Raw genomic sequence first — 26,009 nt, forward strand, 5'->3', positions numbered from 1 at the left:
ATCTAAATAGTAATTATAGACCATTATAAAGCAGGACCTTGACAGTTCCAATACATTCTAAATGATTCACCATTGTATCCATTCAACATAAAAGATACTGTCATGAAGATTTAAAAAATAACCGGGCAACCAAAAATGTGTTAATAAGCAACCAAAGGGATTTGTGGAACACATAAAGAGCACTTGGTATGCTGTACAAGTAAGTGTTATGGTGATGCTGGATGAGTGTTATGGTTTGAAACACCAAGAACTTGATCCTCTCACACTGATGAACAATTCCGGAAATAAAAACAGATTCGTGAAGTCCCATTGATCCAAATCATCAAGCTTACATTATTTTAGTGAGCTATTACCTGTCATTCTGTATGTTGATAATTTTGCAGATACTTAAATAGCATAGTTATGTTTAATCCCTGGGCTATGCCAGATCAAAATTACAATTAGTAATCAATGAGGCTAGTCGTACGCACGGAAACATAACATATGGCAAAAAAAGAGGGAAACATTGCCATGACAATATGCAAATAAAGAAATATTCCGGGTAAATGTAAAAATACTTCATTTACACACAGGCTTTATTGAATGTAATTCAGTTTTAAATATGCACGCAAGTGCATGTGCTTTGGGACATGCTAATGAGACTTTGTATTAATTACAGTATGGCCGTTCCTGGCACATCGCCTGGACAGTTTTCCACAACAAAAGGATAAAAGTAGGTAAAATGAGACCAAAATGTTATATAAAAAATGATGGCAACAAATAACTGCCATATGCTTTTAGCAATTACAAATTGGAGGTTACAAATCAGTAAACAGATAAACATCAGCACAGCGATGTTTGTACATGGTAGGGCCAGGCAAAGGCAAAGGCAAAGGCAAAGAAAAAGTTAGTACAGGAAAAGGGTGCCAAGTGGATTAACCCCATACATATTTGTCTCAGAATCCTTCGCTTACAAAGTAGCTTGCAGGAGTGAAGGAAGAACTGAAGAAGATTAATAAGCAGACGAGATGTCTCGAATTGATTTAATAATATTAATTAGCCCTTATTTATGTATCCCATCTGCAACTTATAATGATATTCTTCTTTCCATGTAAACTTATCAGCAAGCCATTCACCACTTTTACTACGCCTATGGAAGTCTTTTCTCCTCAACGACCCATTAGTACCAAAAACTGCCAAATCAAGTGAAGAGACAATGGTAAGTCCTATCTGCATGACTGCCACAAACAAGGCCTTACCAAGGAAAAAAATGCTCTCTCACAAATAAGGCTAGTTATAAAAGAAATTGATCTCTTGCATCTAATGCTTCATGCTTTATAAAGAAGAAAGTAAAAATCCAAGGCTTCTCAATGCAATTTAATGTCAAAATACATCCTGACATGACAAAAGAGGTGTTAGTGAAACCCTTCAAATCAATGAATCATTATTTCAAAATCTCTTGGTACTTGCCTTCATTCAAACTGCAAGTTTTTGCACCAGTAAATATCTCATCAGGGTCAATATATTGTTGGCTGGTGAGATGTTGAATTAAATTCTCCTTCCTGGAACGGGAAAAATGAGTCAGAGGATCCCAAGAAAGCTAAAAGCTGTACAAAGAAGAAACATTTACAAGAAAATCTACTACCTTGCCCAAAGTGGTATAACTTTTCGTGGAACGGCATCTTTGTTATCATCTTCCTCATCTGAACCTTTATAAGGTGAGATCTCATATGATAGGATATTGGTATCAGGTTCAGTTGATCCTAGTAACTTTAGATTCATGTCTGGCATTGACTGCCCTTCCGTTTCAGGTTGCCTACTTTTTGCAAAATTATTGCACATGCTCGATCCCTGTAATGTAAGTATCAGAAAAGTACTAAACGTCACATTGTAATACATGATCTGAATACGAATTCAGCCAACATAAGCAATATACAAAAATCATTCCTCTAGATATCACAACTAATAAAAACTTAGCTCGCAATCTGGATGCCATATTGCAGGATCTCTCAGCCAATTAATTTTATTCTTGATACCTTTGCAGCATTTGCCTTATGGGTTTGGAGTGTTGTTTCATGCCGTTGATAGGTTTCTTCCAAATATTTTACATCCTTCAAATCAAATTTACTAGCCTTTGTATCCTCCACTAATCGCCGTCTGCGCTCAGCAGCTTCCTTTTCTTTTTCTATACGCCGCTGCTTTTTTGCCTCTTCCTCCATTGCCTTCCTCTTACGCTCATGTTCATCCTGTTTTAGCATGTGCAAGGATTCAGTTCACATTTTTGTTTAACATAAAAATACTCATGTAACAAATTTTTTTATGGGCTGTATTGTAAGTACCAGAGCTCTGCGCCTTAGTTCTTTCACTTCCTTCTCAGCACGTAGTTGGTCTTCAATCTCTTTCTGCTGCCTATGTACCTCTTCCAATCGCTTCTGCTTTTCCTCGCGATCTTTCCTTTCTGTTTCTTCCCTCTTCCTCTTTTTTGCTGCAAGCTCTGCTTCCTTTTTCTTCCGATCTTCCTCTTTCCGTCTTTGCTCCTCTTCCAATTTTCTCACTTTTTCTTGCTCCAATTTAGCCTTTACCTCCAAGGCTCTTCTTAACTTCAGATCAACTCCATGTACAAAGCTGTCCAACTGAGAAGAATTCTGTGTGTGCAATTTTGGCAAAGAACATCCAACTGTTTTTTTTCTCAGTGCACTATTTGATATTGATTTAATACTGCTGTCACTGGTGGCCATGATGGTTTCCTCTCCTCTCTCGCTTCTAGATCGTTCTTCATTGGGTTTCTCCTGAAAGTTTTTTTCCTGCTCACCACGCCTTACTAACTCTTTCCGCTTTTCGCGTTCTTGTTCTTTTGTCTCTTCCAATCGTTTTGCACCTTCAGCAACCTCCAGTGCTTTCACTTTGATATCTCTCTTTCCTGCAGAAAATAGTGTGAATTTAAAAACACTATTCTGGGAACATAAACTCACAAAAATGTATCAAAAGCCACATATTGAAAAGTCCCCTACTTAATTTCCTGTAGATATGAAAGAATATATAGTGGAAATGTAGTCCCTGGCTTCCTGTTTTTTAAATGGTAATACTTAATTACATAATATTCTATCCTACTATATTAAAAAATTAACAGGACTGTATATCCACCTCTTATCCTATCAAATAAATCTATTATTTCAACAGCTACAAACTTCAATAAAACTATTGAAAGCTGTTAAATTACAGATAACAGGATGTGACCTCAATAAATTTGACTCCAGCATCTGCAAATAGGCAAAGAGAATATTTAGAAAGACGTCCATGTAAAGGCCCCCTTGCATTTCCGAATGTCATCTGTAATATTATACATAGATGCTATACTCCCTAGTATTGGCATTGCCTGTTGAGTGTGAGTATGCCAAGTCATCTGTCTTGATAAGTACGAGTACAGTAACTATGATTTTATCTGTGGAAGGTGATTCTTGCATTTTACAACATGGGCATTAATGAAATATTCAAGTTTTAAGCATCTGCATACTCATTGTTTGCATGATCAAATTAGACATACGAGGAAATCCATCACTTCCCCTCTTCGAAATAATCAACTATAACATTCTTTAAAAATACTGATCTGGATTGGATCATTATATTGTTTGTCATCCATCTTGAGCTTTCAGAGTGGAAAAAGTAGAGGAATCAGCTCTCAGGACCATTTTCATTGGCGGAACCAATTGGGCAAATTGGGGTCTAAAACCTTTTAGGAGCGTTTTGAGGTATCAAATGGTGTTTTTTTGGGAGTAAAATTTTTTAGCACCACACCTTTTTTTTTTCCTATTCTACACACAGAGACCTTTCCAACAGCGCAAGAATCACGTCAATCAGATTCCTTATGTTAAAGTTATGCCACTTAGAAGTTGACCTTTCTATTTTCACTACCATAATTCAAGAGGATGTCATGTCAACGCCCATTATTCATGAAAAAGGGGCTAGCCACATGATTATGATGTAAAAAACTCAAGAAGAGTCTATATTGTAACTCTAGTTAAGAGTTGAGGCAGTCAAACCTAACCACTAGTAGGCTATTGGACTGTGTTATAATCGAGCCACTAGGAGGAAAAGGGGTTCCATTCTTTTGAGTGCATTTGTTCCATAACTGAACAAAAATAGCCAAGAGGGATAGGTAGAGCGCACAGAGAGAATTTGTGCATTGTAGCAGCGCACGGGCCACATGCGAGATACTTCTTTGTACTCGCAGCCATATTTCCATTCAGAGAAAGAGAGTGGAGTGGCCTCACATTCCAACTAGATTTTTCTCCCGAAAGGTTTTCCCAGGTCATATCGTGTGTCAAATGTGTGTGTGAGTTTTTCTTTTTGTTGTTATCTATTTTATGCATAATTTTAATTTGCATGCATTTTCTATTAACAACAATCTACAAATCTAAAGAGATATAAAATTTTAATAGTGTATATTTTCGAATTTTTAAGTATAATTTATCATATCTGTTGTGATGAACTTGTTGAGAAATCGAGTTGCTTGCATATTAAGGTGGATTTTGTTGAAGAATGTAACTAGGTTCGGTCTTCATAAATTATATTTGAGTCATAATGAAATGTATTTATCAAAAGAAAGAAAAATAAATTATTATTATTATTATTATTATTATGACTTATTAAATCGTGGGTTTTATGCTTGGGTCATCATGTTTTAGGTCAAAGTCCCAGTGAGGACTTCTAGGTTTTATATTAAGTCATTAGAGTCATTGTTCATTTAAAGAGACCCTTTTTGGGCTTTTGAATCATGTAAAAAGAACTATTATTGAGTAAAATAAGTCATTTGTCACCTCCACACCAAGTCGGCCCTTACATGATCAAGTCGACCTACATGAGGGTAATTCAAACTCCAGAAAAGGCTATATATACAGTGCAGTTCGATTCATGTGGAGGACACACACACACAAGTTCGATATCTAAGAAGAGGTAGCAGAAAAAGTGTGAAGTTGCAGAAAGAGAAAAATTTATGGAGAAGGAAAATCGAAGTTTCTGGGTTGTCTCTCTCTCACACGTGGATTTACTAAGCTATTTACTGGGTGGCAATTCAGCTACTGGGAAAGTCGAAGTTCCGCTGCTGGGAAAGTCGAAGTTCCGTTGCTGGGAAGGTCGAAATTATGTTGTTGCTTCTAGGTCGAAGTGCTGCTTCAAGATCAAAGTGCTGCATCTAAGTCGAAGTTCAGTTGTTGCTGCTAGTTGTCGCTGTAAGGTCGAAGTTGTTACTAGAAGGTTATGATCTGCAGAAGAAGGGAAGGGATGACTTGGTGATTGGAGGAAGTCTGAGTCTAGGTCAAGGATTATGGATCATCTTGTGAAACTATTAAAGGAAGAGTTGTTCACTGGGTTTTCCCCTAGATAAGGATTTTTCCCTAACTGTCCGCCTACATCTGGTGTCTTTGATCTTCGTGTTATGGTTATTGGTAATTGCTTGATGAACTAAGTTAAAAGAAGAACACAAGAAAGTTAATAAGAACATAAGAATATCACAAGTAATTATCAACATAAAGAAAATATTTCTGCCTTTCTGATTTTCCAACATGGTATCAGAGCTAGGGTGAAGAAGAAGGAAAAAACGCAGCTTGAAGATCTATTAAAAGGAGAATAAGGAGTTGTAACAAGGGTCATCAAGAAAAATGATCATATAAGAAGTCAAGCCTACTATCTTCAAGAACAATGTCTAACTCAATGAAGGGAGAAAACAAATTAGAAGGAGCATCTAATTACAGGGCATGGAAAAAGAGGATAGATTTCATCCTCGAGAAGAATAAAGTCTTGGATTTAGTTAAAGGATAGAGTAAAGAAGCCTACAAATGAATCAATTGATGCAGAAAAATCAAAGTTCAGAGAAATCGAAATATTGGCCATGACCGTAATGGTAGATGGAATAAAGGACAACATCATCCCATATATATCCAACATAGATTCCACTCGAGATGTATGAATCCTTATCCAAATTATTCACAATCAAGAATCTTGGTCAAATTGCAAGTCTTAAGAATGAACTAAAGAACTATAAAGATAACAAAGGAAGACATTGTGGCATCCTTCTTTGTAAGAATAACTAGAATCAGAGATGAACTCGAGGCAATCGATGAGATAGTACCTGAAGGCTGAAAAGGAGTTTGTAATCACTACACTTGGAGTGCCTTTTCATCAAGTCTCAACAGTTGGAAGGAAACTCCTACATTCGAACTATTATGGAATGCATGTAGTCAAGAAGAAGTCAAAATTTCATTAGTAAGCAACAAAGAGAATGAAGAGGAGAAAGTTTCAAATGCCTATTCTGCTCATCACAAGAACAAAGGAACCTTCAAGAAGTCTAAAGGGCCTAGAAGGAAGATAGACCTATCCAAGATTGAATGTTACAATTGTCACAAGATGGGTCACTATAGAAGCGATTGTCCTGAGAATTCGAAATGGAGAGAGAAATAGGGATCAAGCAAATGTTGCCGAAAAATGATCTCCAAAGAAGAACAAAACCGAAGAATCAGTAATAAACGATTTATACTACTAAGTCCCTCTACTCTAAGTTTTTTGAACTGTTTTGTATTTTGATTATTAGTACTTGTAGGTTTAACATCTATGTTTCATGAGTTTTTGATATGCAAGTATGGGGGAATAAGTATCCGGCATGGTGAAAAGCTTTGCCCAAATTTATAGGAAACGTCAAGTTGGGAGCGACAATAATATGATATATTAGAATTTACTATATATTCAAAATAAAAATAAAAATAAAATATTATTTCCATCCAAAACTTGCGAATCAAATTCCATCCTACAGATTCCATCTTGCAATGAAATATGTAAAAGATTGAACTTTGAAACACTGCCAAAAAAAATAAAAAATCAATACATCAACAATTTGCCAATGAAATTCCTTGTCATCAAAGCAACAAGTGGAACTCCCAAACCAAAAAAAGGCTATTATTACTTGATTATTATGCGATTTCATGCAACACTATATTATATGCAACTTCAAAATTCAAGTTTGGAAATTTATGAAATGAAACTGGCTAACACACTACTCTTTCTCTTTCTAGCCATCACTGTAATTTGTTGAATCTTATCATTAAAGCTTCAAGATAGTCTTCAAAAAAGTAGACTTATTTGCAATTGCTGAACTTCACGATTTGCAACAGAAGCTGCCAAGGAATGATTGGAAGCTATCTATATTTTGTTGAAACCTTTGCTACATCTCCACGTCTTTGTCGCTTTACAGAGCCCCCTAACCTGTCATGTATCACTTAGAAATAAACAAATGGTACCTTCTTTCCAAAGTACCTGAAACGTCAAAATTTGTTGTAGTGAAGCTCCTTAAAAGCTCCAAAGTACCCTTTGAAGCTGCCAGCGATTTTGGAAAATTTCCTATCAGCTCCCAAGAGCGCGAGGTACGTGCTCTCCAATGCTTGGGAGAGGTACCCGTGTTACTATGTTTAACATGCTTTGGAAAAACATTGTTGAATTGTTTTGTTAAAGTTATAGGTATCCCTCAAGATTGGATTAAGAGGGAGCCCTCACCATTTTTCCAAAGATAAGTATCTTATTCCTTGTATTATCCTTTGATATTTGGTTTCCTTCTTTTATCTAGATGAGTTTGTATTAGATGCTAATAACATTATCTTTTCATATTTTCCTTGCTTAGGAAAGGCTTAAATGCTCAAGGGCTATGGAGAAGACCTCACAAGACAAAGCATGATAGAAGTTCTATTGGAATTGATGTCCTATAAGGTTTGTCTAGAAAACAACTCAAAGATATGTTTTAGACCATAACCTTTGTTTTCTTCGTGATAAATGTATATTCATTCATTCAAATAAAACTACTTTACATTAGTGTTGATAATATTGGTATCAACAAAATATCGGCGAGGGTCCAGAAAACATCTTATCAGCAAACATAGAAAATCAATTTTTTTTTAAACATAGACGATATACGATATTTTCAAAATATGGTGATATTTTTCTGATATTTTCAGAATATGGCGATATTTTGCCGATATTTTGAAAATATCGCGATACTTACTCGACAATATATCGTTTTGCTGAAAATATCGCAATATTTTTGAATATCGCCAATATTATCAACACTGTTTTACATTACTAACAAGTGTTATGTCTAGGACTTTTGAATCTTAAAGATTCTTATTTGGGAGACTAATCATTAGATTGAATCTACCCTCATTAAAATCATCATGTTTGTGGAACCCTAAAAGGTTCTCTGTAAAACCCTAACCTAAGGGTATGCTAATATGAAAAACCCTAGTCTACTTAGGGTTACTGATGAAATCTAGAAAATACTATTCTTTTGATGTTTGGGGTTTTGATGGTAATGTCATGTTTGGAGTCTTAGTATTGTTATGGAAACCCTAGTCCTTTAGGGTTGGATGGTAATGTATTCTTAGACCTTGAGGTTTTGGTAAATTGAGGTTTGTGAGCAAAACCCTTATAATATCTAGTATAAGCTCCTAGGAATGAAACCCTAGGTGTATGTTTGTTCGTCTAATCAAAACCCTAGCCTAATCAAGATTGTTATATGTCTGACTTTAAATGTATTGATATTTGTGTCTTGGGCTTACCTAATGGATATTGATATGTTTGTGCATGATTATGAAATCCTAGATATGGATATGTGCTAACCTAATTGTTGATAGTATGTAAATTCTAGGGTTTGTAACTAAGCCCTAGTAGAAGTTTGATATTCTAGGATATGGTGATATTGTTTCCATTATGATGATAAAATATAGGGTTTACAACAAACCCTAGTAGAATTTGATCATATTAGATTGTGTTGTGATTGGTTTTATTTGTTGACATCTAAGGCTGAGTGTCTCAAAGATGGAATCTAGGGTTTGCATTAAATCCTAGTAGAAGTCTAACATATGAATTCTAAAGTTGTTAGATACATTGTAGAACTATACTTGTTTGAATTGCTTCTAGGGTTTGCAATGTATTATAATAGAGTATGTCATATCTCTGAAAGAAACATTGAGGTCCTATATATAATGAGACTGATATCTTGATTAAGTTAGTGATGTGATATAGGGTTTTTAACCAAACCCAAGCAAGAAGTTGAAGTATAGAAGTATGTGTCTCTTGCTGATTATGAACCTAACTAAGTTTAGGTATTTGGTGTCTAAAGTCTAATGCTTCCATGATTCTGATATAGTTAAGTTCATGCTTCTATATATGTATTTGGTTGTACTTGTTGTCTAAGTTGTGTAGGTACATAATCTTCAAGATGCTAAAGATATTCATAAGTAAAGTTAATTTGATTGATAAACATGATGAAGGAAGTTATATGATTGATGATGATCAAGATGACTTTGGTAAGAAGGATCGAAGCCATGAAAGATTCTCCGATGTTATGGAAAAGAAGTTGATCTCCTTAAGTTAAGAGGAAGCCTAGATAGAAGAAAGAGTATATATCCCAAGTTGAGAGGGAGGGCATATTATAGTCATGATGGATACACGTTGAAGAAATTGGAGAATGCATATTGAGGTGCTGCTGAAGGAAAGCAGGATCACGTTGTAGAATATGTTGTTGCATGTGAAGTAGAAAAGGAAGTTGTATGATTGTGGAATCTTCTGTTAAGATCTGTTTGAGAAGCCTCTAAGTCCTACCATGATAAATTGTGAAGCAACATCAAGATGATTGAAAAACCCGAAGGTCTGTGTTTACTTATGTATATTTGAAAGTTTGTCACTGATTGGGGTTGTGATTGTTCAGGGAAATCTCTCAAACTTTTGGGAGCATTCTCGATGTTACCGATCCATTTGATCGGGAGAGATTTGACATGTTGAGGCATGGTGTATGCTTGGGAGGACATTTGGGCGGCCTATGTGTTGATAACCAGTTACCGAAGTAGGGAGGGTGGCATTGGTCATAGAGCTCTGACTTTGCATTACACACCTAGTTCCCTGGGTTGATGGTTAGCAAGTAAGCCTAATGGTACCTAGGGAGGCTGAAAAATTTTTAGTCCATCTTAGTCCCACCCGGATAGATTGCCCTGGTCAGGAATCTAGTATGTGGCAATATGAGTGCCTAAACTCTTCATGGTTCATGTGTTTTGAGATCTTCCATGTACTTGTATATGTATGTATGAATACCTCCCTAGTTAAGAGGGAGTGTTGAAAAATGTAACTAGGTTCGGTCTTCATAAATTGTATTTGAGTCATAATGAAATGTATTTATCAAATGAAAGAAAAATAATTTATTATTATGACTTATTAAATCATGGGTTTCATGCTTGGGTCATCATGTTTTAGGTCAAATTCCCGATAGTGTAGGGATCACTTTGTAAAATAGATGTCAATGGATAGGTGAGAAGTGACCTTGAAAACCATTTCCCAAGGATGGAATGAAAAATGGAACTTGCTTGCTCTTTAAGCAAAGGACTTAGTCCACCGGGGTAAAGGGTGAGGATTGGAGGGTTGAGGGAGAAAGAATAGGCTTATAAAGGAGTTTATCAATCACTATAATCCTTGGAAACTTGGACTCCCAAATGGTCTTTGACAAATAGCCTTTTATTGGGGAGTGGGACCACACGGGGCCAAGTGGACCCAACCCAGATTCGAGGATGGAATGTAGCAACCAATGATGTTCCTATCCTAAACAAGGTCAGAGTAAAGGACCAAACAAGAATACTTACTTCAAAAGGTTGAATTTATTCTATTAGCGTCTAGCCTTAGGGACGCCTACACAAAATTCGGTCCTAAACCTAGGGCTTGAGATTCCCAAAGATTCCACTGTCATAATGGCCTCAAATTTAGAGGAGAGGGAGGGGACCCACCAGCGCAGTAGCCTAGAGGAGATCAAAATTTTTCCTTGGGCCAATTGCCGAGAAATTGATGTCCTAGTTGACCCATTGGGGCTAGACTCTCGAAAAGGGGAAAAATGGTGAAAAGAAGGTTGATATGATCACCCTTTTATGGAACTCGTGCCTAATTCACTTGGGATATGGAGTCAAGGATGGTAATGAGTAAGAACTTGGGTTATTGATCAAGGAGGCCCAAAAAGTCAACTTCATCCAATGTAGATAGTGAGAAAAGAAAAATGACTTTTAAGCTTTTATACTTTAAAGCAAATGATGCAAGCTTCTCAAGATAAATAATCTCTAGGACATTTCATTCATATAACATTGGCCCATACATTTAATAACTAAAACATTGCTCAATTCCACAATACAATAATGCAACAACTAGCCCTAATTTTAGCGGTTTGTTGCACAAGAATAACAACGATAAAAAGCACTTACAACGTTATAGAGCATATCCAACAAGCAATTCATTTGCATAAAAAAGCTCCAAGATAAGAGAAAGAGCCCAAATCCATACGTCAAAATTCATCCATATCCAAATATATCCTCCAAGGAAAAAGTGCAAAGAGTGTCTGTAAGTAGAGAGATCCCAAGTTAAGTGATGATACAAATGAATGTATCTAACATCAATATATAGCCTCATAAGGAGTTCAAATTAGCCTATGGGCCCCTAAAGATAAAACAATGTGCAAATAATAACTCCTAACGGTGACAAGCCCACCATTCTAGCTCATAATGTAAAAACAAGCCTCATAAGGGGACAAATAATGATGTATGCATGTCGTAGGGCCCTCCAAAGGCTCAACAACATCCTGAAGTGCCATATTGAGGAATAAATTCCTCGAAATATGATGGACAAAGGGGGTGGCCCCTTGTTCTTCAAGCAGTAGACCTATGGTGCTCTCAGTGGGTCTGAGGGCACATCAATGACCACATGGGTCTCCATATGAATCGAAGATGCATGTAGATCCTCCGCAATGGTCCAAGTGGTGGAATGAATGTTTCCATGACATCGTACAAGTGTTGGGACACCTGCCAAGACTGTGGGGTTCTTGTGGTGGCCTACTGCGCATTGTGTACCAATCATGTCACCATCGTCCCAAAAGTGGAACGCTAGTAGTCTCTGAACATCCATGAAGATCTGTGGAGTGTTGTCTGCTGTTGTGGAGGCCCATGGCTCTCTATGCACACCCTGCATTTGCCAATGTGCACCTCTAGAGGTCACGATCCCATATAGGGAAGCCAAACCCAAATGGAAACCACCTGCAATCCTACATAAGATCCAATGCATCCCCTAGGCTTCCAGTACAATCAATCATTAAAATAATTGGGTAAAGGAGCTTACAAACCATGGATAACAAAGTGGGCACTTCATAATGGCATGCCCTTCTGTAGTGGGCTTTGGCATGTGCTAATGTCTCCAAAATCCAAAGGGGGTTAGCCAAGTACCTTATTAGGTGGTTTATGCCCTTAGAGGGGATAATATATCCAAGGTACACCCTTCTAATGGGGGTGGCAAGTGACAAATAGGTGAGATGGAATAGGGAATGAGTGGAAGAAACCCTGGGCCACATAATGGGGCATAGGGGTAGCTAGCTAAGGGGAAGCCCATACCTGGGTATATAATGTATAGGAGGGAGCATTCGTGGTACATGAGGTGCCCCGACCTTGATTTTTCCACCCTTCTTTATATGCCTTTTACGCTTTATGAATTTTTTTGTTAAATAACTGCTCGGGGCTCAAAGGACAAGAGCATGATGTGTATAATATAGCAGTGATTACCCCTTTTGAGGTAGGGTGGTTCATTGCCCTCCAGGGGTTGGGACAATCATGGGTTCCTGAATGATAGAGGAGGCTCATCTAGGGCCTATGGAACCAGGGTGATGGCCATGGATGGGGTAGAGCTCATGTGTTGGCTTTTGCCCACATGCTAATTATTTTTGTCCCGACCATCTTTTGCATTTTGTGGTACAATTTCCTGTTAAATGTGGCCATTTATGCTTTTCACTTTTTTTTTTAATTGCTTCAACCTTCATGGCATCATTCTAGGCTTGACCCAAAGTGGGGGCAAGGGGATAGGGAGGTTAGCCCTATGTGGACCCAGGTGGGAGAAAAGATGAATGGGGGTATAGTGAGTGGAAAGGGAGTGATATGTGGATAAAAGAGCGGGACCACACACCCAAAATTAGGGTTTCCCAAGTAGTACCACCCTAGAACCAAATGGTCAATAAAGTAGATCCCACTGGACTAAGATCCAAGGGTAACAACCAAACGAGATCAAGGGGATAGGAGCACAAACTAAGCCCACTCTTTCCACCAAATCCCCCCATCATTCCAAACCTGGAAGTATCCATGATAAGTAAACCCAATACTCAATTACCAAATGACAAGACGTACCTTTAGATTCAGGAGGCCCACCTTCAAACATATGATCAATACAGGTGGGTGAGGGACCACATGGCTAGCTCAGGTGGCAAAGAAATGGCACAACGAGCTAGTAAGAGACATCAAGGGGTTGCTAGCTACCGGTTTAGGCCCGTCATGGAGAAAAATTTCTCCTAGGGATATCACCCACAAGATGGTGGGTAATATCTGGTTCCAACCGGGACATGATCTCTAGTAGAAGTGGTCAAGGCTGCTCGAACGTGAGGTCACAAGAACTCCAACTATCTCTCGGTCACGGTAGACCTGTTATCTGCAAATGTCAAAGATCAAAGCCACGGGATAGCATGTTTTTCACGGTGTCTGATGATCACCCATGCTTAATGTTAGCCCATAAAATAACAAAATATGCAAATCATATATATATATAGATTATATGCAATCTAATCTATCATGAGAAACATCATATGCAGTTAGTTCTAATGCAAAAATCATCATGCAATGCATCCTACTCTAACATGCATATAGTACAACATCAAGAATCAAGGAAAGGAGTGATACGACTTATTTTGACCGGTTGAGGCCAAAGTTCATCGTTGAGTTTGGCAATGTAGTAATAGTCATCCCCAACTTTCCCATGAATCCTGACAGGAACTAACTCTTTGTCCACCAAGACCAAGTCCCCTACTTTGTATTCTTTCTTTGGTTTCCACTTTTTGCTTGGCTTGTGGTTTGGTCTTTTAAGGATACAAACCTCTTGTGAAGGGAGAATGAGGGAGGGCTTCGCGGTGTTATGTGCTTCATAGTAAGGACCAGGTTCAATCACATGTGATAGGTAGGTAGGTTCTCTATGAAGGATGAAAGGGGTCCCATCAGACTAAGGGATGGTAGCGTATGATAGATCCATTTGAACATGCCCCCCAACAGTGGCTCCCCATTTCCTAGATAGCAACATCCTCCATACATCAGGAATATCGATGACAACAATGTCCATGAGAAGGGATATGTCGGAGTTTCTATCCAGAGAAACCTTAAGATCTTTAATGAGACCCTCCACTTCCACAGGTTTGGAGTTAAACCCACACACCTTCTTGTATGGTCGAGTAATGCTGAGACCCAATTGCTTCATAACAGTTAAAGGCGTGATGTTTACAGAAGCCCCAGAGTCAAGCATACAATTATGGAGATAAAGGTCATTGATGGCCAAAGTGGGCATGAAAGGTTCATGCCCAGGGTCCACATTAGCAATTTGCACTCCATGGATCCCCACAACCATTCAGAGATTGCCCGTGGTTCACTTATCGGACAAGGAAGATGCAACTGATCCATCATGCCCAGCTGGCCCCAAATCCACACCATACACTTGGCAGATGATCTAGGACTTGAACAATGACGTGGCACCACCTACACCACCATCCTAGCCCTTACAGGCGATCTACATGCATTTTTTATTTGTTTGGAGACCCATGAGGACACTTGTGTGCCCCCACATGTTAGTTGGAGCACCACAGGTTATTACAAGGGGCCAACCCCTTGTCCATTGCTTTTTGATGGTCCTATTTTTCATTGTGTCACCCATGGACCTCATTAGGCCTCTTAGAGGGCCCTACGACATGAATAGATTAATATTTGACCTCTTGAGAGGCTTACCCTTTCATTTATGAGCTAGTTTGGTGGGCTTGTCACCAAAAATTGAATTATTAGAACATTATTTTATTTTTGGGGCTTATATAGGCCGAGGCAAATTCGAACTCCTAAGTTGTGTATAAATACAAGTGAGATGAGCTCATTTTCTCATCATCACTTTGGTTTGGATTTCTTATCTCTCTTTAGATTTTCACACTTTTTCTAGAGGATGAATTGGAGCTTTATGGATGAATTTTGATGTGTGGATATTGGTCTATCTTCTCTTGGAGCTTTTCTCTTATCAATTGTGAATGGTTGGATATACTCTGTTACATGTAAGTACATGCTTTTTAATGTTATTCTTGTTTACTTTTGTCATATAAGTTGGACTGGGATTTTCATTGTTCTAGGGCTAATTGTTGCATGCATTCATTGCGTAAAATTGTGGAATTTGTCTCTATTATAGCATCTCACAACGTATGGGCTATGTAATATGAGCAAAATCTTCTAGGGGTAATTCTATCAAAGAATTTGACCCTGATAGGCCATTTCCTTTGCACATGAAAGTATAACAGCTACAAAGTTGCTTCTTCTTTACCTAGAAGGCTAGGGAAGTGATCTTGAGGCCTCCTTGACTAGGAACAAGAAATACTACTCATATTCATCATAGTCTCCATTCTCCCAAAGATTAAGGCACTGATCTACCAAGGGTGGTCACCAAAACTCATATTCTTTCACCTCCTTCCAGGTCTAGCCAAGTTAGGGTACCTAGGGCATCAGTTTCCCGACAAGCTAGCCATCCAAAAAATTTGATCTCCTAGCATCTCCTGTGTTGGCCTTTCCTCAAGCTCTCCTCCAATTTTGAAGCCATTTCAACAATGGAGTTGGGAGAAAAGCCAAGCACTAGCTCCGGGATCAAAACTTGCCCCGCCATCCCCAAGGCTAGTACCTCATAAGGTCAAAATAATATCTTCAAGTGAAATTTTTTCTTTGCTCCTTTCCTCCACCTTGTTTAGGGTAAGAATATCATTGGTTGCTACATACTTTTCTCGTACCCTAGACCAGGTCCACTTGGCCTCGTGTGGTCTTGCTCCTTTCAAAAATCATTCTTCAAGAATCATCCAGGATACTAATTCTAACAAGGACTTAGGGATTGGCGAGCTCCTTCAGAAGTCGTATCCCATAAACCTAACCCTCAAATCCTCTCTTCCTTTCCCTAGAATACATAGTACCTTACTTAGAAAGCAAGCAAGCTCCATCCTTCAAAATCTTCTGGGAAAGGGTTTATTTGGGTCACTCATATCCATTGACTTGTCCTTCACTAGTGACTCCATACATACCGGGTCTCCTCCCATTGGTGAAAGTCCATAAATAGAAGGGAGCCTTAGCAAAAGGTGACAATGGGATAAGTCTCCATTTGCTGCCCTTAGCCTAGCATTTGCCCTTTAGGGATCCCCCTTAGGTCCCCTACTACTTTGAGCGGTAACATTTTGGCATCATTGTCAGGGACACGAAACATGTGTTTTGTTCCCCATACAACATATTGACATATCATTCTTGGCGACTCCATTGGAAGAACGAAGCCCTAGTTCTTCATTGAACTTCAAACTCAATGCTTGTAGGGTGAAGCAAGCATTTGTTAAGGCAATTTCATTCACCTTGGCGACTCCCATGTCATTAAGGACCCAACAACATGTTGACCACATATATTCCTGCCATAGATATGACAGGGACCCCAAGATATCCTTCATCGAAATCCATGAAGAATATGCCAATGTTCGATGTGGATCCACATTCTGTAGCGAACCACATGGTAAGGTTTGTAAGGTACCTCTCAAAGTAAAATATAACTCAACCTTGCGACCAAATGGAATTGTTTGTCCAATCCATTGCCCCAAGTACTGATTGGCTTGAATCATGTAAACCTTAAAGCATTACTTCTCTTCCAATGTTTACTACGCACTTCTTGTTGCATGAAGGGCTGAGTTTCCAATCTCATGAAGGCATATCCCAAATGTTAGATATGGCCCTTCGAGAGGAGGAAGTTATTGAATATGGTTTTATGCTTGAAGAAGAGCCTCTTATTGATGTGTGCTTTAATAATAATGCCAAGGTAGAGAATCATGAATTAGAAAGCATATCCTCTAAGGGTAATGAGGAAGATCTCAACCCTGAGAGCCCTTAGACATTGCAAGAATGGACGATGGAATATGAAAAGTCTTGCACAAAATTGATGGCCACATATAACTCCCAAGAGATTTTCTCCCACTATTGTGAGCAATCAGAAACACTCCGTAACACAGAGTGAATATAAAGAGAGTCCTACCGATGACATTCTTCTTGAGACATTTTATCAAAATCATGTAGTAACTACCTTGGAGATCATTCTTCGGGAACGGGTGGAGTAAAAGTCCTCCCTATCCAAAGAAGATAATGAATGGAATCCTAACCAACACCAAACATATAGTGAAGAATGAGAGGATTTTGACGAAAATCATGATAATCGAATAAATGAAAAATCTACGAGTGACTTTTGGGTTGTTGATTGGAGAATTGGGTACGATTATAGAAATGACAACCCCATGGTTTCTCAAGTCCATAAGAATGAGCTTAGGGAAGAAGAAAATGCTCCGTCCTTCCTGAACAACAATGTTGGTCCTTATGAATCCCTTCCTAGTGATTGGAAAGGTCTCTTCTTTATGTTCCAAGATGATTCAATTAAAGAAGAGCCTTCCAAGATTGTGGGAAATTCTGATGATTATAATGTAGAAGAAATTGAGGAAGATGCTTCCTTAGGCCATGACCCTAATAAAGGGTTTTTCTTCATGTTTGAGCGTTCCTCCCCTGCCTTGGAAATAGAGGTTTGTGATGATGTTCATTCCCCTAGTCTTGATGAAGAGTTGCTTTCCCCTATGAAGAATCAGGAATCATGGTTTTTCCCCAAATACAATGATGAGTCCACTTCCTGTTTTCCCAATGACCAAAATAATATCATCCTAAATACATTCGAGACATTCAATCCTTCTTACCTAGAGGGTGATAGGCCTGAGATAGCTCTTCATCAAAGATTCATGTACTTGATCATTGACATTTCTATCTCCTGGTTAGAAAACCAATTCAATCTTCTCGGTTGATGTCTTTCCGTTCTTCTAAGGCTCCTTTCTATATAATATGGGTCCCCTGTTTTCCCACCTCCCGCCCCCATAACTCCTCGCATCATTATTCCCACTTATATTGTCGAGTCCATTGCAAAAATAATCATGGAAGCATGCATTCTTCTATTGATCAATTGACATGTTGGTTGCATTTGGTTTATGATTATACCTAGCACTTGACATTCTATCATATGCATGGTAGAGTAGGGTGCATCCCATGTTGATTTTGCATTAGAACTAACGTCATATGATATTTCTCATGATAGATAGATGCATACTTGCATATTTTACTTTCTGTTGATTTTATGGCCTAACATATATCATGTGCGATCATGAGAGGTTGTGAAAGCATGCTGCCCCGTGTTTTTCCATCTATTATATGTGCAAGTGACAGGTCTACAATAACCAAGAGATTGTTGGAGTTCTTGTGACCTCCCGTTCGAGTAGCTTCGTCCACTTCTTCAAGATATCATGTCCCAGTTGGAGCCAGATGTTACCCACAATTTTGTGGGTGATATCCCTAGGAGGAATTTTTTCTCCAAAATGGTCCTCAGCCGGTAGCCAGCAGCCAGCAACTAGCTCATTGTACCATTTCTCCGCCACCTGAGCCAGCCATGTGGCCCCTCGCCCATCTACCATCATCATATGTTTGAAGGTGGGCCTCCCGAATCTAAAGGTATCCCTTATCATTTGGAAATTGAGTGGTGTAATTTGCTTATCATGGACACTTTTGGGCATGGATTAATGGGGGGATTCAACGGAAAGAATGGGCTAGGTCTGTGCTCTTGTCCCCTTTTAGGTATTAACCTTGGACTCTAGTCTCGTGACATCTCTTTTACTGACCATTTGGCTCTAGGGATGGTATTTCATGGGAAACCCCGATTTTGATTGCATGGTCCCACTCCCTTATTCGCTTATATCACTCTCTTTCCATTCATTATTACCCCATTCATCATTTCTCCCACTTGGGTCATGGCCTGGAATGAAGCATGAAGGTTGATGCAGCTAAAAAGAAAGATAAAAGCATATATGGCCACAAAATGCAAAAGATGGCCAAGACAACATACATTTAACACCTGGGCAAGAGCCAATACATGAGCCCTACCCCATCATCATAGCCATCACCATGGTTCCCACAGGTTCTATGAGCCTTCTTCATCATATAGGAACCCATGATTGTCCCAACCCCCAGTGGGCGATGAACCACCCCACCTTAAAAGGGGGAATCCACTGTTATAGATTACACATCATGCTCTAACCCCTTGAGCCCCGAGCAGATAATCAAAGAAAATCATAAAAAGGCGAAAGGCATATAAAGAAGGGTGGAAAAATCAAGGCTAGGGCACCTCGTGTACCATGATTTCTCCCCCCTACACCTTATAACCCAAGTGTGGGCTTCCCTTTTATTAGTTGCCTTTGTACACCAGCATGTGGCCCAGTGCTGCCCCTTCTCATTCCCTACTTCATTCACCTATCTGTCACATGCCACCACCTTTTGAAGGATGTACTTTGACTATATTATCCCCTTTAGAAGTAGAAACCACCTAATAGGATTATTGGTTAACCCCATCTAGAGTTTAGGAGACGTTGGCACATCCCGAAGCCCATTATGGAAGGGCAAACCATTATGAAGTCCCCACCCGTGGTCCATGATTAGGTAAGCTCATTTACTCAATTTCTCTACTGACTTGTTGTACTAAAAGCCTAGGGGATGCATTGGATCTTATGTAGGAATGCAAATGGTTTCCATCTTGGGTTTGGTCTCCCTATACAGGCTTCTAATCCTCCAGAGGGCTACATTGGCACATGTAGGGTGAGCTTTGAGAGCCATGGGCCTCCACATTAGCAGTTTACACTCCATGGATCCCCACAGCCATTCAGAGATTGATCTTGGTTCACTTATTGGGCAAGAAAGATGCACCTGATCCATCATGCCCAGTTGGCCCCAGATCTACACCATACACTTGCACAATGATGTGGTACCACCTACACCATCATCCTAGCCCTTGCAGGCGATCTACATGCATCTTCAATTTGTTTGGAGACCCATGAGTACACTTGCATGGCCCCACATGTCATTTGGAGCACCACAGGTTACTACAAGGGGCCAACCCCTTGTCCACTGCTTTTGAGGGTCTTATTCTTCATTGTGGCACCCATGGGCCTCTTAGAGAGCCCTACGACATGCATAGATTATTATTTGACCTCTTGAAAGGCTTACTTTTTCATTTACGAGCTAGTTTGATGGGCTTGTCACCAAAAGTTGAATTATTAGAACATTATTTTATTTTTGGGGCTTATTTAGGCCAAGGAGGCTAATTCGAACTCCTGAGTTGTGTATAAATACAAATGAGATGAGCTCATTTGCTCATCATCACTTTGGTGTGGATCTATTATCTCTCTTGAGATTTTCACACTTTTTCTAGAGGATGAATTGGAGCTTTATGGATGAATTTGGACGTGTGGATATTGGTCTATCTTCTCTTGGAGCTTCTCTCTTGTCAATTGTGAATGGTTAGATATATTTTGTTACATGGAAGTACATGATTTTTAATGTTATTCTTGTTTACTTTTGTCATATACATTGGATTGGGATTTTCGTTCTAGGCTAATTGTTGTATGCATTTACTGCTTAAAATTGTAGAATTTGTCTCTATTATAGCATCTCTTAATGTATGGGCCATGTAATATGAGCGAAATCTCCTAGGGGTAATTCTATCAAAGAATTTGACCCTGATAAGCCATTTCCTTTGCACATTGAGGTATAAAAGCCGCAAAGTTTCTTCTTCTCGACCTAGAAGGCTAGCAAAGTGATCTTGAGGCCTCCTTGTCTGGGAACCAAGAAATACTACTCATATTGATCATAGAGTCCATTCTCCCAAAGAATAAGGCACTACTCTACCAAGGGTGGTCACCAAAACTCATATTCTTTCACCTCCTTCTAGGTCTAGCCAAGTTGAAGATACCTAGGGCATCAGTTTCCCGATAAGCTAGCCATCCAAAAAAAACGATTTCCTAGGCTGGCCTTTCTTCAAGCTCTCCTCCAATTTTAAAGCCATTCCACCAGTGGAGTTGGGAGAAAAGCCAAGCCCTAGCCTCCGGGATCAAAACTTCCCCAAGGCTAGTACATCATAGTATCAAAATAATATCTTCAAGTGAAATTCTTTCTTTGATCCTTTCCTCCACCTTGTTTAGGGTAAGAATATCATTGGTTGCTACATACTTTCCTCATCCCCTAAACCGGGTCCACTTGGCCTTGTGTGGTCCTGCGTTTTTGAAATATCATTCTTCAAGAACCATCCGGGATACCAATTCTAACAAGGATTTAGGGATTGGGGAGCTCCTTCACAAGTCTTATCCCATAAACTTAACCCTCAAATCCTTGCTTCCTTTCCCTAGAATACATAGTACCTTGCTTAGAAAGCAAGCAAGCTCCATCCTTCAAAATCTTCTAGGAAAGGGTTTATTTGGGTCACTCATATCCATTGACTTATCCTTCACTAGTGACTCCATACATACCAGGTCTCCTCCCATTAGTGAAAGTCCATAAATAGAAGGAAGCCTTAGTTGAGGTGAAAATGGGCTAAGTCTCCATTTGTTCCCCTTAGCCTAGCATTTGCCCTTTAGGGATCCCCCTTAGGTCCCTTGTTAGTTTGAGCGGTAACAGGATCCATGCCAAGGTAAAACCCTACAATTGGGGAAAACCCAAACAATCCTCTTCTTATAGAATTAGATCAAATGAGATATCCAAGATCAATGTTAGTTTTTGTAGCATCAGATGGTGTTCTAGCCTCAAGACATTGTGGAGAGGCTAAAACACAGGAGTTCTCCAAAACCTAGAAACCGTTTCCAGAAATTACACCTAGAGATAGTTCAATTAAATTAATTCACCATAATTAAAAAATCGTAAGTCTAACTTGAGATAGGTGATAATTCTCTAGAAACTTGTTACCACTCAAACCAGTGAGGGACCTAAAGGGGATCCTAGAAGGACAACTACTAGGTTAAAGGAAACGGTAGAGGCTTAGCCCACTGTCACCACAGCTAAGTCACCCTACTCTTTACGAACTTTCACCGATGGGAGGAGTCCCAGTAGTGTGGGGGTCATTTGTATATGTAAATGGAGAGGTGAGAAGTGACCCTGAAAACCCTTTCCCAAGGATGGAGTGAAGAATGGAACTTGCTTTCTCTTTAAGCAAGGGACTTGGTCCACCAAGGAAAAGGGGTGAGGATTGGTGGGTTGAGGGAGAAAGGATAGGCTTATAAACAAGTTTCTCAATCCCTATAATCCTTGGGAAACTTGGATTCCCAAATGGTCCTTGACAAATAATCTTTATTGAGAAGTGGGACCTCACGGGGCCAAGTGGACCCAGTGTAGGTTCGAGGATGGAATGTAGTAGCCGATGGTGTTCCTATCCTAGGCAAGCTGAGGGGAAAGTACCAGAGAAGAATATTTGCTTCAAAAGGTTGAAATGATCCTATTGAGGTCTAGCCTTGGGGATGCCTAGGCAAAAATTGATCCTACAACTAGGGCTTGGGATTCCCAAAGATTCCACTGTTAGAATTGCCTCAAATTTGGAGAAGAGGGAGGGGACCCACCAGCGCAATAGCCTATAGGAGATCGAAGTTTTTCCCAGGGTCGATTTCCTGGAAATTGATGCCCTAGGTGACTTAATGGGGCTAGACTTAGGAAAAAAGGGGAAAATGGTAAAAAGAGGGTTAAAATGATCACCCTTTTTGAGGAATCAGTGCCTAATTCACTTGGGGATATGGAGTCAAGGATGATGATGCGTAAGAACTTGGATCTTGATCAAAAAGGCCCAGAAAGTCAACTTCATCCAATGTTGAGAGAAAGAAAAGAAAAGTGACATTCAAGCATTTATACTTCAAAGCAAATGATGCAAGCTTCTCGAGATAGATAAATCTCTAGGACATCTCATTCATATAACATTGGCCCATACATTAAATTATAGCTAAAACATGCTCAATTCCACATTTCAATAATGTAGCAACTAGCCCTAACTTTAGCAGTATGCAACAACAAGAATAATCTATGCATGTCGTAGGGCCCTCCAAAGGCTCAATAATATCCTGAAGTGCCATATTGAGGAATAAATTCTTCAGAATATGATGGATAGGGGGTGGCCCCTTGTTCTCCAAGTAGTAAACCTGTGGTGCTCCCAATGGGTATGAGGGCACATAGATGACCCCATGGGTCTCCATATGAATCGGAGATCCTCTGCAAAGGTCCAAGTGGTGGAGTGAATGCTTCCATGACATCGTACAAGCCCTAGGACACCTGTCAAGAGTGTGGAGCTCCTGTGGGGCTTGCTGGGCATAATGTACCAAACATATCATCATCATCCCAAAAGTGGATTGCTAGTAATATCCGAGCATCCATGAAGATTTGAGGAGTGTTGTCTACTGCTGTGGAGGCCAATAACTCTCTATGCACACCCTACATGTGCCAATGTAGACCTCTGGGGTTAGGATCCCATATAGGGAGACCAAACCCAAATGGAAACCACCTACAATCCTACATAAGATCCAATGCATTCCCTAGGCTTCCAGTACAATCAGTCATTAGAATAATCGAGTAAAAGAGCTTACAAACTATGGATAAAAAGTGGGCACTTCATAATGGCATGCCCTTCCATAGTGGGCTTTGGCACGTGCTAGTGTCTCCAAGCTCCAAAGGCAGTTAGCCAGGTACCTTATTAGGTGGTTTCAACCCTTAGAGGGGATAGTATGTCCAAGTTACACCCTTCTAATGGGGGTGGCAAGTGACAAATAAGTGAGATAGAATAGGGAATGAGAGGGGCAACCCTAGGCCACATAATGGGGCATACGGGTAGCTAAATAAGGGGAAGCCCATACCTGGGTATATAATGTATAGGAAGGAGAATTCATGGTACATGAGGTGCCCTGACCTTGATTTTCCCACCCTTCTTTTTATGCCTTTTGCCTTTTATGAATTTTCTTTAATTAATTGCTCAGGGCTCAAAGGACAAGAGCATGATGTGTATAATATACTAGTGATTACCCCTTTTGAGGTAGGGCAGTTCATTTCCCTCCAGGGGTTGGGACAATCAGGTCCCTGAATGATAAAGGAGGCTCATCTAGGGCCTATGGAACTAAGGTGATGGCCATGGATGGGGAAGAGCTCATGCGTTGGCATTTGCCCACGTGCTAATCATTCTTGTCCTGACCATCTTTTGCATTTTGTGGTACAATTTCCTGTTAAATGTGGCCATTTATGCTTTTTCTTCTTTTCTAGTTGCTTCAACCTCCAGGGCATCATTCTAGGCCTGACCCAAGGTGGGGCCAAGGGGATGGGGAGGCTAGCCCTATGTGGACCCATAATGGAAATGTGGACCCACGTGGTAGAAATGATGAATGGGGGTATAGTGAGTGGAAAGGGAGTAATATGTGCGGATAGAACCCAAAGTCAGGTTTTCCCAAGTAGTACCACCCTAGAAACCAATGGTCAATAAAGGAAATCTCACAGGACTAAGATCCAAGGGTAACAACCAAAAGAAATCATGGAGACAAGCGTACAAACTAAGCCCACTCTTTCCACCAAATCCCCCCATCAATCCATACCTAGAAGTATCCATGTTAAGTAAACCCAATACTCAACTATCAAATGACAAGACATATCTTTAGATTCGGGACGCCCACCTTCAAACATACGATCAATATAAGTGGGTGAGGGACCACATGGTTGGCTCAGGTGGCAGAAAAATGGAACAATGAACTAGTAGGAGGCACCAAGGGGCTGTTGGCTGTCGGTTGAGGCTCATCATGGAGAAAAATTTCTCCTAGGGATATCACCCAAAAAATGGTGGGTACATCTGGCTCCAACTGGGACGTGATCTCTCGAAGAAGTGGACGAGGCTGCTCGAATGAGACGTCACAAGTACTCCAACAATCTCTTGGGCATTGTAGACCTGTTATCTGTACATGTCAAAGATCAAAGCCACAGGACAGCATGCTTTTCATGGTGTCTTACGATCACCCATGCTTAATGTTAGTGCATAAATCAACAAGAAATAAAATATGCAAATTTTTTATTTATTTATTTTTATAAAATGCAATCTAATCTATCATGAGAAACATCATATGCGGTTAGTTCTAATGCAAAAATCATCACACAATGCATCCTACCCTCACATGCATATGGTAATGTTGATGCTAAATGTAATCATAAAGCCAGTGCAACCAACATATCATTGTATCAATATACATATGCTTGCCAGTATGATTACTCATGAAACAAAACCCAAAGTGAATGCGGACATAATCAGATGGGGGGTGAAGTGGGTGGGAGGTGGGAAAACATGATCTCCATTCAAAGTAAAAGGGAACCCTAGGAGAAGGAGAATAGGTCAATCCAAAAGTGCAAGGGTTTCCCTCTAAGTACATAATGGTGGAATAAAAGATCACCCTCAAGATCATCCTTCCTCTTTGATACCTGATGGCGACATGTAGTCAAGACGAGTGGTTCATCCTTCTCCTACTGAGACATCCTACCCATGCAGTCTGGGACTCATGGGAAGTACCTCTCATCTAGCCAATGAGTAGGGAAATGAGGATAGGGACCATAGCACTACCGATGGACGCATCGTGTACTATCATACTCCCTATGCTAGGATGACCGATATTGATCTGGGGTCAATTAGAATTGACTTCGGGTCAGTAAGAGTGGTATGAGACACTCTCTTTTGATTGGAACTGACTTCGAGTCAGTAAGAGTGGTATGAGACACTCTCTTTTGATTGGGACTGACTTCGGGTCAGTAGAGAACAGTATGATACATTCTCGATCACTTCTTCTTCTTCATAGTTCTGCAGAGCAGAGCAGTGCATTGATGGCAGAGATAGTACAGATTGGCAAATGGATTAGCAGATGGAGTTCTCCTTAGTTGAGAGGGAGTGTTAAAATTGGCAACTAGGGCCAAACTCCACATGGGTCACCTTATTTATGACAGTTGATATTTTTCTTGGATTCCTCTCTCTGAGAGGTGTAG

At 39.8% G+C, this 26,009-nt stretch overlaps 1 protein-coding gene across 1 annotated transcript in view; it reads right to left on the minus strand.

The window, feature by feature from the left end:
• Positions 1-542: 542 nt before the first annotated feature.
• LOC149171146 (uncharacterized) overlaps positions 543-26,009 on the minus strand; it is a 105,775-nt gene continuing 80,308 nt past the window's right edge. The window contains exons 3-7 of the mRNA XM_089424034.1: positions 2,319-2,899; positions 2,016-2,225; positions 1,625-1,830; positions 1,450-1,541; positions 543-1,172 (exon numbers count right to left, since the gene is read on the minus strand). Coding sequence (XP_089280160.1) covers positions 1,036-1,172; positions 1,450-1,541; positions 1,625-1,830; positions 2,016-2,225; positions 2,319-2,899 — 1,226 coding nt within the window. The 3' untranslated portion in view covers positions 543-1,035. The remainder of the gene's footprint in view (positions 1,173-1,449; positions 1,542-1,624; positions 1,831-2,015; positions 2,226-2,318; positions 2,900-26,009) is intronic.

Source organism: Pinus tabuliformis, chromosome 4_2 (genome assembly GCF_031772625.1).
Source record: "Pinus tabuliformis cultivar Carrire ecotype Pingquan chromosome 4_2, CPIR1, whole genome shotgun sequence".
NCBI lineage: Eukaryota > Viridiplantae > Streptophyta > Pinopsida > Pinales > Pinaceae > Pinus > Pinus tabuliformis.